The sequence below is a fragment of the Ovis aries genome, chromosome 6 (assembly GCF_016772045.2).
Source record: "Ovis aries strain OAR_USU_Benz2616 breed Rambouillet chromosome 6, ARS-UI_Ramb_v3.0, whole genome shotgun sequence".
Lineage (NCBI taxonomy): Eukaryota > Metazoa > Chordata > Mammalia > Artiodactyla > Bovidae > Ovis > Ovis aries.
The window spans coordinates 56,202,083-56,216,595 of record NC_056059.1 but is presented as its reverse complement, the minus strand read 5'-3'; the positions used below and the strand labels follow the sequence as shown (position 1 = coordinate 56,216,595).

Below are 14,513 nucleotides of genomic sequence, written 5' to 3'. Positions count from 1 at the left end.
TTGAGGGTGTGATCACTGGTTATAATAATAAGATCCTCATCTATATGCTCCATGCAGTATGATTTTTTGAAGTCACTTATCCTGGAGAAGGAAATGGCAACCCACTCCAGTACTCTTGCCTTGAAAATTCTGTGGACTGAGGAGCCTGGTAGGCTACAGTCCATGGGGTCGCAGAGAGTCGGACGTGACTGAGTGACTTCACTTCACTTCACACATAACTATAAATGATATCAGAACATATTACTTATGTCTTAAGATTTGTGGTAGAAAAACTATTGCTATCTCTTGGATCAATCCAGTGAGAACTAATTAGCCAGTATTTACAGCATTTTATCTATCTATCTATCTATCTATCTATCTATCTATCTATCTATATATATATATATATCTCATGTCAAAAAAATAGTGTGTTTAGAAACTACATTTGCTCTTAGATTTCTTGCAATACCATTTAATACATATACTATACACCAGTGAGTAAAAGCCTAGGCTTTTACCTACATAGGGTTACCTAATTCTTTCCCATCAGTTTGTTTCCAGCTTTACATGTTGGGAATGTCCGAGTTCTGTAATATGAGTTATTTTACTGAGTTTAAGACTGTGATATAAAAATATGAAACTTGTAACTTTCTGATTGAAATATTGCATAACCATTGCAGATTTGCTGAACCAAAGTAAAGCACCCCACTGAAACTCAAGGCTAGATTTGATGCCTAGGCAATAACTCTACTAATAACAGGAATACACTGTAGGATCCTTAAGGATGAAATGAGATAATACCTGTATATTGGTAAGCACAAAGTGTAGCAGTATGCCCTTCAATATAACTTAGCTGCTGTTTTATAGTGAGTATAAAGTTTGTTGAAATAGTTCTTTTGCTATAAAACAGGACATTAAAATACTAATTGCAACATAAGACTATGACTCTGTTCAGTCTTGAGTAGAGGAAAAGAATGAGTAGGCATTTAGCGATGTAGTTTACCAGATGGTTTTCATCATAACATCTGTAAACTTCTCATTGTGTGTGGTTGATATTTTGTATTTCTTTCATAGAATGCTGTCTGAAAATCTATTTGTTTCTCCTAGCTTCTGAAAAATTACCCTGAGGAGTATAAAAGTCTTTAAAAGATTTTTCTTTTATATGTATATCTTAAGGATTTATCATTCAAGAGCTTATATTTTTACCCATGGGTATTTCCCCCCTTTGCAAAATTACCTTTTTTCCAGTCATATCTATAATTGCTCACTGGCCAGAATATGTAGTCAACAAGTTGAGCACAAATACACGCTCTGTTGTAAAATGATTTTCAGTAGAAATGTTTGTGTACAAGGTAACATTTCTTTGGAATTCAATTAGGTGAAAATGAAACATTTTTCAAAAGGTCATAAAATAAAGATAATTTTTCTGCTAGCCATGCCTTAGGTTGACTTGAGGGTATATATAATGTCAAATTATTTTGACACTAAAAGTTATCTTCAGTGGTAAGAGAAAATGAATGTGTAGTTATTTTGATTACAGGGCCTAGAAATGTAGAGAGGTATATTATTTTTCTTCTACAAAGAGATTTACTGGTTTCTGTAAATATTTTCCCCCTTTTGGTTTGATAAGTAGTACAGAAGGCATATTTCTGAAGCTTAGAAATTGAACTGAGACCTCAAAGCTCAGTTCACTTAAGAGTTTTACATCCTCAAGCGGTGCTACCACGAGAATCAACATCATAATTACAAACAACCTTCTCGTGAAAAGCGGATCACCTGACTTGGATAGATGGGAAAGGAGCCCAGTGACTGTAAACTTGGTGGACCACATAATAAAGTCACACACCCACAGCAAGAAATTGTGTTTCCACAGCATGAAAATGATATATGGCCACCAGCTGGAAAGGAACGAAAACGTTCTATAACCAAAAATCCCAAAATTGGAGGTTTGCCTCTGATTCCCATCCAACATGACAGAAATGCAACCCAAGCCCGGAGAGAGACTGAGGTAAGATTAGGATGTTTGTTTTTACATTAGTCACAATAACATGTTTTCTTATGTCTTAATGTGGTTAAATGCATCAGTTACCTCATTGGTTTCAAGAGCACAGTAATAATCACTTGGAAGAGTGCAGTAAAAATAGTAAAACTATAAAAATCACATCCATCAAGAAACTGTATGAATAATCCTACGCCACTCTTTGAAGTTGTATATTTTGTTAACTTAAATAAAAGTAATTTTAACAATATTATTGATCACTCAATTAAATATGCATGATTACATGATACCACTTAGCTTTTTTTTAATCCCTAAAGCGGCCAAGAATGTTAAATATGTATACAAAAGTTTCTGGTGGTAAAAATCAGTCTCAAATTAGCCTTACAAGTACACTTGTAACTTCCTTACAAGAATATGTCAGGAGCCATGGTAACAAGACTTACCAGTAACACAATCAAATTCCAGTGGTTTGGGAACCCATTAACTCAGTTAATGTAAGGAATGGCAGGATGACCTTTGAGCATCAATAAAGAAGATTTGGCATCTTTCATGAAAACTGTGTTTTCCTTCTCACTTTGAAGGGTAGGGTGAACATAAGTAGCATTGGTCTTGATTCAGACAAAGACACAGGCTGTAAATCTCAAAACTCATTAGACAGTTTGCAACTAATGTGCATTTCAGTGCGTTAAATGAGTCCTTCAAAACAAAAAGAAAAGCACGCAAAATTTGTTTCTTCTTAGAGCCCAGATTTGGCATTAAGCTATGTGAGTTTCTTGCTTTCTAAACAACAATAACTTTTTTAAAAGTTTTATCGCAATATAGTTGATTTACAAAGTTGTGTAAGTTTCAGGTATAACAGGAATAACTTTTGAGAGACAAAAGCCATTTTAATTTAGTGATCAGACTTTTAAAAAGTGTTTTTCCATGACTATCTTTCCTTAACCATTTATCCCACTGTACTGTCCCTTTTCTCTAAAAGATAAAAGCTTTGAAAATAATGGTTTATTTCCTTTGTTGCCTTCTGTGCTGATGTAATCAAAGAGAATAAGACAGCAAGAACTCAGGAGCTTGTCCCTTCTGCCATTTTGCACTTACAAGTTTTTCTTCCTTATAATAAACTGCTTTCCAGAACTGTGGATTCCCCAGATAATCTAGAATCTTCATTTTAAGAGTCATGTTTGGGAACCCAGGTTAGGGGACATAGAAATGCAGGGAATAGATATGCCCTGCTGTGACCCTAGCTTCTCCTGACATTGCCTCAGGATCAATTATGGAGCAAAGCAAAAGTAAATTTTACGATCAAAGTATGTTAACCAGTATCCAGTATAGAATTGAGATGATTGAATATACAATAGTTTGTTCAGTTCAGTCACTCAATCATGGCGACTCTTTGCGACCCCATGAATTGCAGCACGCCAGGCCTCCCTGTTCATCACCATCTCCCGGAGTTCACTCAGACTCACATCCATCGAGTCCATGATGCCATCCAGCCATCTCATCCTGGGTCATCCCCTTCTCCTCCTGCCCCCAATCTCTCCCACCATCAGAGTTTTTTCCAATGAGTCAACTCTTCTCATGAGGTGGCCAGAGTACTGGAGTTTCAGCTATAGCATCATTCCTTCCAAAGAAATCCCAGGGTTGATCTCCTTCAGAATGGACTGGTTGGATCTCCTTGCAGTCCAAGGGACTCTCAAGAGTCTTCTCCAACACCACACTTCAAATGCATCAGTTCTTCGGTGCTCAGCCTTCTTCACAGTCCAACTCTCACATCCATACATGACCACAGGTAAAACCATAGCCTTGACTAGACGGAACTTAGTCGGCAAAGTAATGTCTCTGCTTTTGAATATGCTGTCTAGGTTGGTCATAACTTTTCTTCCAAGGAGTAAGTGTCTTTTAATTTCATGGCTGCAGTCACCATCTGCAGTGATTTTGGAGCCCCCAAAAATAAAGTCTGACACTGTTTCGACTGTTTCCCCATCTATTTCCCATGAAGTGATGGGACTGGATGCCATGATCTTCGTTTTCTGAATGTTGTTGAGCTTTAGGCCAACTTTTTCACTCTCCTCTTTCACTTTCCTCAAGAGGCTTTTTAGTTCCTCTTCACTTTCTGCCATAAGGGTGGTGTCATCTGCATATCTGAGGTTACTGATATTTCTCCCTGCAGTCTTGATTCCAGCTTGTGTTTCTTCGAGTCCAGCGTTTCTCATGATGTACTCTGCATCTTAACCTCAAATCCAGAATTTCAGAGGCAATTTTTTTTAATATTCTTGAGATCAGAAAACTGATGAACAAAAACTATAACCAAATTGATTTCAAAGGCTTTGAAAACAATTTTATGAAATATTAATTTCTGGAAAATTTGTTAGTAAACTAAACCAAGCTTTTTCATAAGTGTGGGAATTCAACAAATTTGACAAAGAAAAATTTTTAATGTTTGGTGTTTTCCAGTGATAAATAATGTTTTATTTGGTAATGTTTTTCACTAAAAACCATAAAAGTTTAAAAAAAGAAAAATTAAAATTGCAAGTTTTCACACAAACCAAATAAAGTATTTTTTATTGAACTGAAGTAAATATGTAAGTATATTAATAAATGACAATAATACTAGCTAGCTTAATAAAATCAAATATTACTAGCTAGCTTAAAGTCAATCAATGGATATGGTCAAGAAAATTGCTTCTCAAACAAATTGTTGACAGATTGGTGCATTTGTTGACTTCCCATTTCATGAGCTGTCTTGCTTTCAAGACATTCATTTAAAAGTTGTATGAGAATACCTCCTCCAAGCAAGGAAGGCTTCCTGGAGGAAATGACTTCTAAAATTAATTGAGTAAATTAGTACTGAGCTAGTGAATAAGCCAGAGGAAGTAAGTTTTTTGACAAATCATACATGAAGAGGCAAACAGTGCTTAAGAACACACAAGCTAAATGATACCTATGGCCCTCCTACTTCTTCTCGGGTACCTTCTTAACTTATTGTGTACATTGTGCTCAGCTTTTATCTGTAAGCTCCTAGGGATAATAAAAAGCCCTTACTTCACAGGGTAGTATTCTCTCTGCTTAGATATGAACTCCATTTCAGACCCTCATTTTCAGTTTCCTCTGACACAAACTGGCATCCTCTGGACCAAGCCACCTCTGCTTTCCTAATTCCATAGCTTATCAATCTTTCTTTTTGAATTATTAATACCTTAAGGACAGTGAAGCATATATGGATGCCTTTTTTTCCCCACGGTGTCAATGGCCTTGGCTTTCCCCACAACACACAAGGCGCTCCACATACCATATAATCATACAAAGCATCACTTTCACATCCTCTTGATTTTTATCAATTCACTTCACCACCCCTCCCCACCTTCATATATGGTTATGTTAGTTTAATATCATAGTTTTACTTGAAATTTTAGCAGTATATGTATTAATGCATGTGTGTATGCTAAATTGGTATGCTCAAGAATTAGATGGACTTCAGTTACACCAACAGGAAAGAGTTAAGAGATATTGAGGAGTAAAGAAGTTAGGAGTAAAGAGAGTTCCAGAAAAACATCTATTTCTGCTTTATTGACTATGCCAAAACCTTTGACTTTGTGGATCACAATAAACTGTGGAAAATTCTGAAAGAGATGGGAATACCAGACCGCCTAACCTGCCTCTTGAGAAATCTGTATGCTGGACATGGAACAACAGACTGGTTCCAAATACGAAAAGGAGTACGTCGAGGCTGTATATTGTCACCCTGCTTATTTAACTTCTATGCAGAGTACATCATGGGAAACGCTGGACTGGAAGAAACACAAGCTGGAATCAAGATTGCTGGGAGAAATATCAATAACCTCAGATATGCAGATGACACCACCCTTATGGCAGAAAGTGAAGAGGAGCTAAAAAGGCTCTTGATGTAAAAGAGGAGAGCGAAAAAGTTGGCTTAAAGCTCAACAACATTCAGAAAACGAAGATCATGGCATCTGGTCCCATCGCTTCATGGGAAATAGATGGGGAAACAGTGTCAGACTTTATTTTGGGGGGCTCCAAAATCACTGCAGATGGTGACTGCAGCCATGAAATTAAAAGATGCTTACTCCTTGGAAGAAAAGTTATGACCAACCTAGACAGCATATTCAAAAGCAGAGACATTACTTTGCCGGCTAAGTTCCGTCTAGTCAAGGCTATGGTTTTACCTGTGGTCATGTAAGAATGTGAGAGTTGGACTGTGAAGAAGGCTGAGCGCCGAAGAACTGATGCATTTGAACTGTGGTGTTGGAGAAGGCTCTTAAGAGTCCCTTGGACTGCAAGGAGATCCAACCAGTCCATTCTGAAGGAGATCAACCCTGGGATTTCTTTGGAAGGAATGATGCTAAAGCTGAAGCTCCACTACTTTGGACACCTCATGCGAAGAATTGACTCATTGGAAAAGACTCTGATGGTGGGAGGGATTGGGGGCGGGAGGAGAAGGGGACGACCCAGGATGAGATGGCTGGATGGCATCACGGACTCAATGGACATGAGTCTGAGTGAACTCCGGGAGATAGTGATGGACAGGGAGGCCTGGCATGCTGCAATTCATGGGGTCACAAAGAGTCGGACACGACTGAGCAACTGAAATGAATGAATGAATGAATGAATGAAAGAAGTTAGTCATAGAACTGAGGTACCTGATAGCACAATGGAAATTTCAATAAGGTAGTATAGGGGAAAGTATAAAAGTAAAAATGATACAAAACAGGATGATTGTATTGAAGAGACTAGATGACTAGTGTGTGCTAAGTCACTTCAGTCGTTTCTGACTATGCAGTCCTATGGACTATAGCCCGCAAGACCTCCTCTGTCCATGGGGATTCTCCAGGCAAGAATACTGGAGTGGGTTGCCATACCCTCCTCCAGGGGATTTTCCCTACCCAGGGGTCGAACCCATATCTCTTATGTCTCCTGCATTTGCAAGTGGGTTCTTCACCGCTAGCGCCACCTGAGAAGGCCATACTTGACCTCTAAGTACTACACCAGAGTCCCCATGTCTTTCTGCCAATAGCTGAAAAAAGAAATGTCATCATGATCTATAAAACCACTCCATATTGATCCTTGAACTCAGCAGTGGCCACAGGACTGGAAAAGGTCAGTTTTCATTCCAATTCCAAAGAAAGGCAATGCCAAAGAATGCTCAAACTACCACACAGTTGCACTCATCTCACATGCTAGTAAAGTAATGCTTAAAATTCTGCAAGCCAGGCTTCAGCAATACGTGAACCTTGAACTTCCAGATGTTCAAGCTAGTTTTAGAAAAGGCAGAGGAACCAGAGATCAAATTGCCAACATCCACTAGATCATCAAAAAAGCAAGAGAGTTCCAGAAAAACATCTATTTCTGCTTTATTGACTATGCCAAAGCCTTTGACTGTGTGGATCACAATAAATGTGGAAAATTCTTCAAGAGGATGGGAATACCAGACCACCTGACCTGCCTCTTGAGAAATCTGTATGCAGGTCAGGAAGCAACAGTTAGAATTGGACATGGAACAACAGACTGGTTCCAAATTGGGAAAGGAGTATGTCAAGGCTGTATATTGTCACCCTGCTTATTTAACTTATATGCAGAGTACATCATGAGAAATGCTGGGCTGGAAGAAACACAAGCTGGAATCAGGATTGCTGGGAGAAATATCAATAACCTCAGATAGACAGGTGACACCACCCTTATGGCAGAAAGTGAAGAACTAAAAAGCCTCTTGATGAAAGTGAAAGAGGAGAGTGAAAAAGTTGCCAACATTCAGAAAACTAAGATCATGACATCTGGTCCTATCACTTCATGGCAAATAGATGGGGAAACAGTCGAAACTGTGTCAGACTTTATACTGGGGGGCTCCAGTATGCCTGCAGATTGTGACTGCAGCCATGAAATTAAAAGATGCTTACTTCTTGGAAGGAAAGTTATGACCAACCTAGACAGCATATTGAAAAGCAGAGAGATTACTTTGCCAACAAAGGTCCATCTAGTCAAGGCTATGGTTTTTCCAGTGGTCATGTATGGATGTGAGAGTTGAACTGTGAAGAAACTAGATGACTCTTGAGTGTCGAAGAATTGATGCTTTTGAAGTGTGGTGTTGGAGAAGACTCTTGAGAGTCCCTTGGACTGCAAGGAGATCCAATCAGTCCATCCTAAAGGCGATCAGTCCTGAGTGTTCATCGGAAGGACTGATGTTGAAGCTGAAACTCCAGTACTTTGGCCACCTGATGCAAAGGGCTGACTCATTGGAAAAAACCCTGATGCTCGGAGGGATAGGGGACAGGAGGAGAAGGAGACGACAGAGGATGAGATGGTTGGATGGCATCACCGACTCAATGGACATGGGTTTGGGTAAACTCCAGGAGTTGGTGATGGACAGGGAGACCTGGAGTGCTGCAGTTTATAGGATCACAAAGAGTTGGACACCACTGAGAGACTCAACCTACCTGAACTGAAGATGCCAAGTGAAACTTTTTTAAGATTCATATTGATTTATAAACTCCCCATCACATCCTCATGTTTAAATGGCCATTATTTTTTACTAATCCTTTCTTATTTTTCTTTTTGTACTGTGATAAAATACATTTTCTGTATTAACCTGTTTATATGCACAATTCATTAATTACATTCACATGGCTGTGTAGCCATTCTAACACATTCTAATGAAACTTTAGAATGAAGCTAGATACTAAACAACTAAATATTTCTTCTTATCAGGTTTAGAGTAGAAGTATGTCTCTGAGATGTATAATCATGAGCTTATCAGAAAATTTTGAATTGTAAAACTATGTCCCAATCTGCTGGAATTTAGGAAGATAAAACAATATGATAAAACAAAATATTATACATTTGAAATATGATAAAATATTATACATTTGAATTTTTTTAACCTTTCTTCATCCCTTATTCAGAAAATATTTATTGGTAATTTCCCATCTGCAGGCACTGTGATAAGTTCACTCATCAGTGAACAAATCAAACAAAAGCTAAAAACAAAACCCTCCTTGCACTGTGTTGAGTTTCGATCAGCATTCAAACAATCACAAGAGGTATGAATAGCTTATCTAGTATACCTGAAAGAGCACTACGGAGGAAAATAAAGAGATGAGGTGTTGCCCTTTGAACATTACATGGGGCATCCTATTTATGCTACTCAGTTTCATTATTTTCAAAGCAGTATTGTTTTATTTCATATTGGAGTATAGTTGATTAACAATATTGTGTTTCAGGTGTACAGCAAAGTGATTCAGCCATACATATATATGTATCTATTCTTTCTCAAATTATTTTCCCATTTAGGTTATTACAGAATATTGGCCCGAGTTCCCTATGCTATACAGGTTATCTAAGTATAGCAGTGCTTTGGGTAGTATAGTCATTTTAACAATATTGATTCTTCCAACCCAAGAATATGTTGCCTTCCAAGCCAGATCCTTTGGGGGCTCCTCTTCCCATAGACAGACCCCTTGGTTGGAAAGCCTCATGTGAAGCTCAGGACTTTTACTCCTGTGGGAGAACTTCTGCAGTATAGTTATTTTCCTGTTGGTAGGTCACCCACCCAGTAGATATGAAATTTGATTTTATCATGATTATACTCTTCCTACCATCTCATTGTGGCTTTTTGTCTTTGGATGTAGGTATCTTTTAAAAGTTCCAGAGTGTGTGTGTGTTTTTGTCGATTGTTGTTCAGTTAGTTTTTTGGTGTTTTCCTAAGAATGGGTAAGCACACATACTTCTACTTGCCATCTGCAAAACAGTCCCATTCTTCATGCTACATCACCATTTTCATTTCATCTTTCTCTCAAACATTTATAATAAGAAATTTTCCTTGGATTTCTTTGTGCTTTGCAGTTTTTATGAGGAAATTTTAAAGAAATTCCTTCAACTCTTGCTTGTGAAAAGAAAAATGACTTATGCCTTCCCACTTCCCCCAACTCAGTTTTTTGGATAGCCTTTCGCTGTGGCTCCATGCCAACAAGATGCTTGCTTCTCTGTTGTTCATTCTTTTATCTTACATTTGGTTAGGTTGTAATCCCCTTTGAGAATCTAATGAGAGTTCTGAATGTCAATACTTGCCCAGTCACAAGATGCCATTGACACTAGTTATGAAAGTACACCTGTGGGTTTTAATACACAACTATATATTTCTTTCAGTGTTTTCACAAATATCTGTAGGATTCTAATAGGCATTATATGGGGAAAAGATTGCACTAGTCAAATATTTTTGGAGGAGAAAAATAAGTTGAACAGGTTTTTCTGATGAAGTATTTCTCAGCTTCTTTAATATGTATTGTGAATCTCAAAGAGGGATCTATTACAAAGTGTATTTCCTGGACTTATGGCCACAGAGACCCCCGTTTTCCTCTGTATTTTGGGTACAACACTGCAGGATTATAGATGCATGAACATGTGACACAGCCAAGCAGCAGTGAATTGAAAGAGGCAAGTTTAAAATGGGAGTCAATTTGAATAACTAGCTTGAAAGACATCTTTGAAGTGGTATGTTAAATGCTTGTTAAAATGAATTTCCGTGATCTCCATTTCAGTTGGTTTTGTAGCTCTCAGATCCGTCTATAAATTCAGACCTGCTGCTAGTGCCAAAGTCACGTTAGAACCTAAGTCATAGAAATAAACTCTAATAAAAGAAGCATCAACTTCTACGTGCCATGTATTCTTTAAGCAGAGTAGGCCAGATCTTGCTTCCCTCTGACATGTTTTGTTTTATTTTAAGAGTGCAAAAGCAGAACTCGAAAGGCTGCGGCTCGGTGCAAAGCGTGACCAAGGTGGAGATGGCACCTTAAAGGAGAAAGCCTCCATCGTGGCCCAGTGCCTGGAGCACAAGGACGAGAAACTTCGAAATCGAACCAAAAAACACCGGAGTTTCAACTGTCTGGAGGACACAGAGGCTGAGGTCTTTGCAGGGCGACAGAAAGGCCATAAAGGCCTAAAGACACTGAGGAAGACTGAGGACAGGAATGGCAAAGATACTTTGGACTGCAATAATAAGTTACCGCCAAAGGTCATCGAAGAGCTTAGCGTGGTTCTCCAACGATCAAGAACGCTTCCAAAAGAGTTACAGGCTGAGCAAGTGGTGCAGAAGGAAATAAAATGACTTGTCCTACAAATTATTTTTTTAAATATTGTGTACAGTGTCTGAAACCAAACTGTATTTTATGCTAGGAGAGATATGTTTAGCTATCCTTAACCATTTAAAGAGCATTTTAAACTATTAATATGTATGTATATATGTGATAACTGTAAGATTCAGTGTTGTGGTCTGAACAAAGCTTGTACAGTTCAGCTCTGTTAACCTTGCGTAGGAAAGCATTGGGTTACTTTGAGTGGCCAACCTTTTGAAGTACAGTTGACCCCTGAACAACATGGGGCAGGGGTTAGTGTGTTAATCTGTGTATAATTTATAGTCAGCCCCCATATCTGAAATTCTTCTGCATTTGTAGGTTCACCTGATTGTGGATCATGTAGTGCTGTAGGATTCACTTTTTTTAAATATCCACATATAAGTGGACCCATGCAGTTCAAAACCCACATTGATCAAGGGTCAACTGTAGGTGTCTGTTAAGTGCTGTAAATTTATGAACAGAAATTGCAAAATATACTGTATTGTATAAAATGCTGTGTGTAAATGAAGCCTATGAAACTATATGTAACACATTTTGCACTTTGAGAAACCTTGTATATAAAGTTATCATATGTTTTTAGGTTTACATAGGGTCCAACCATAGGGAAAAGAAAATAAGTTGAAAAGGGGGGGGATTTATTTTAGTGGCTGCCTATCAAACAACACTGAGGTTTTAAAAAGAGGCGAAGAATTAACATGTCCTAAAAGCCAAGCAGGTCAGGTTGAGATTCATTCTAGTTTACTGTTGACCAGACCTTGTTCATGAGAAACTTGCTTGTTAAGAAAATAATCTAGTGACTAAGCGTTTCTCAAGATTAGTATTCAGCCAACACACATGAATAATGGCGTGGGCCACTGTTCCCATGGTGTCAGTGAACCAAGCGCAGTACCAACCCATCCACTACACTTCAGTTCTTTGCAGGTGGCTGCTGAGAGGACCTTACCCTGCATTGAAGAGATCATGTAAACAGGACCTGGCATGGATGCCCCTTGCACTGTTGCTGTATACGAGCAAATTTTAAGAGTTCCTTACTGTCATTCCTGTACGAGCAACAGTCATCATCACAGGGTTTTATTGTTTTTTTATTACTGTTTTACTTTGTATATTCATTTCTGAAGTAATATTGAGTCAGAATTTACTGAAACTGCAACATGGCCATCTGGGGGTAGGGGTTAGATTAACTACTATATTTTTGGGAGCTACTAGTTCCCTTGTAACTAGTTTTTGTTTGTTTAATAAAGCAGGAATCTTCTTCCTGTGCCTAATAAATAATGACAAAGCCCTCTATTTTTAATTCCACATAAAGAGCAGCTACTAGTTTGTTTTCTCAAACAATACCATCTAAATTATAGTTGACAGGGGTAGCACTTTTCATCAGTTTATTTAGAATTGTATTAGGTCTGGTGAGTTTTGATCAAAATTATTTTACTAGTAGGTAGCCAAGCTTTATTTCCTACCCCCCACCTCTGTTTTTCAGATGTCTTATCAGAATTTATCATTATACAAAGGCCCATACTTTTTTCAATCCAATCATAGTGCAGTAATATGCTGTTAAATGCTATGAATTTCTTCATTACAAAATACTGATCTCTTATACCTGGTGGTGATAAAATAGTTTACAAAGGATATGTGATATTTATTCTTTAAATCCACATAGATTGGAATTTTCTTTTTGAGAGAGAAACTGCTGGTCAGTTTATGAAATAGGTGGCACTGCTGGGGAGACTTCATAGCTATAAAGCAAGAATCATGGTGTTTAGGAAAAAAAAACTAAAACTATTATTTCTTATAAATGATAATATTTATGTTGTTTAATGAAATAACGGGACATGAAAATTATGCTGGACAATGGAACAGTATCTGGATTTTTTTTTACCTGCCTCATTTGAATACTTTTGAAACTTGAGCTTAACCCTTCCTGTACAACTGTCTCCATTTTTCAAGTGTAAGATAAGGGCTAATGATGACATCTCATATATTTTCAGTAAAAATTAAAATTGTTTTCCAAGTCCACCTGAATGTGACTGTCTTTTCAAAATAACCACCTTTATCTTTTGAAAATAGACTGCATTTGAAAAAAATTTCAATATATACTTCAAACTAGCTGTTAGTTTTTTAACATGTCAGTATGAATATTTTTCTCTTTTAAATGATGACTATATGCAGATAGGAAGAAACAAATTGATGGTATTCTTTCATTTCTGTAGCACTAAAGTTAATAAAATTAAGCAAAAGTAATTGAAGCAAAAAATATGATGTCCATACAACTATATTATCTGCTAATTTATATTTGATAATTTTAATGCTAAAATATACAAACTGTATTGTGAAAGGAATATTTTTGAAAATTCACTGAATTTATTTGGATATAGACTGTAGTATCCAGATATTTGCACATTTCTCACACTTCTGATAATTACTTTGAGGAGATTATGAAAGCTTACATTATCTTATCAAAATTTGCACCAAAAATTTCATATTTTCTCAACAAAAGACAATTAGCTTAATGTGAACAATATGTGTACAATCATGACATTTATTTCTAATCATCTGAAAATAGCACAGAAATGAATATTGTAGGTAACTAAAATTTATCTGCTTCACATCCCTTAGTTATTTTTAACAATTTTTTGTTGAAAATGTTGTAAATTATTTTGTATATACCTATCTTCTCTGCCATGGCTACTAATGTTTAAAGTTTTTAACAACTCAGATATCTGTATAGATTTAAGACTTTTTAGTGAATTGCTGGATTAAAGTTCAGAATCTAAATGTTCTCATCTGAGAAGTGGATATAACCAATCTTGTGGGCTTTTTGTGATGACTTATATACAGTTGACCCTTGAACAACACAGGTTTGAACTGTGCCATGTGCCAGTTCACGTACACATGAATTTCTTTCAGCAGTAAATAATACAGTACTACATGATCTGCTGTTGACTGATTTCACAGACAGGGGGAGCGACTTAAGTTATATGCAGATTTTCAGCTGGGTAGAGGTCAGTGTCCCTATCCCCTACACTGTTCAAAGGAATGAACTGCACAGTCCACTTTTTTGTGTATGTTTTCAATAAATGTTCAGTAGGCCCTTGGTAATCTCACATTCCACATTAGCTCATTCAGCCCACTGTAGACTGCAAACTTAACATGCTATTAATGGCTAAATCTACAGATATTTACCCGTGAGGATGAAAAGCTGACTATGGGTATCCTCAGATTTTAGTATACATAGCAGAAATGCCAAGAAGGCAAAATGGTTATCTGAGGCGGTCTTACAAAATAGCTAAGAAAAGAAGAGAAGTGAGAGTCAAGGAAGAAAGGGAAAGATACACCCAACTGAATGCAGAGTTCCAGAGAATAGTAAGAAGAGATAAGAAAACCTTCTTATGTGAAAT

At 37.3% G+C, this 14,513-nt stretch overlaps 1 protein-coding gene across 12 annotated transcripts in view; it reads left to right on the top strand.

The window, feature by feature from the left end:
* Positions 1-13,131, top strand: part of ARAP2 (ArfGAP with RhoGAP domain, ankyrin repeat and PH domain 2) — a 198,264-nt gene extending 185,133 nt beyond the window's left edge. For 9 of the 12 annotated variants that reach the window (XM_027970922.2, XM_015096434.3, XM_060417567.1 and 6 more), the window contains 2 exons: positions 1,853-1,987; positions 10,710-13,131. In XM_027970922.2, the coding sequence (XP_027826723.1) occupies positions 1,853-1,987; positions 10,710-11,090 (516 nt within the window). In that variant the 3' untranslated portion in view covers positions 11,091-13,131. The remainder of the gene's footprint in view (positions 1-1,852; positions 1,988-10,709) is intronic. The other 3 variants (XM_060417574.1, XM_060417573.1, XM_060417576.1) reach the window with 1 other exon arrangement.
* Positions 13,132-14,513: the final 1,382 nt, after the last annotated feature.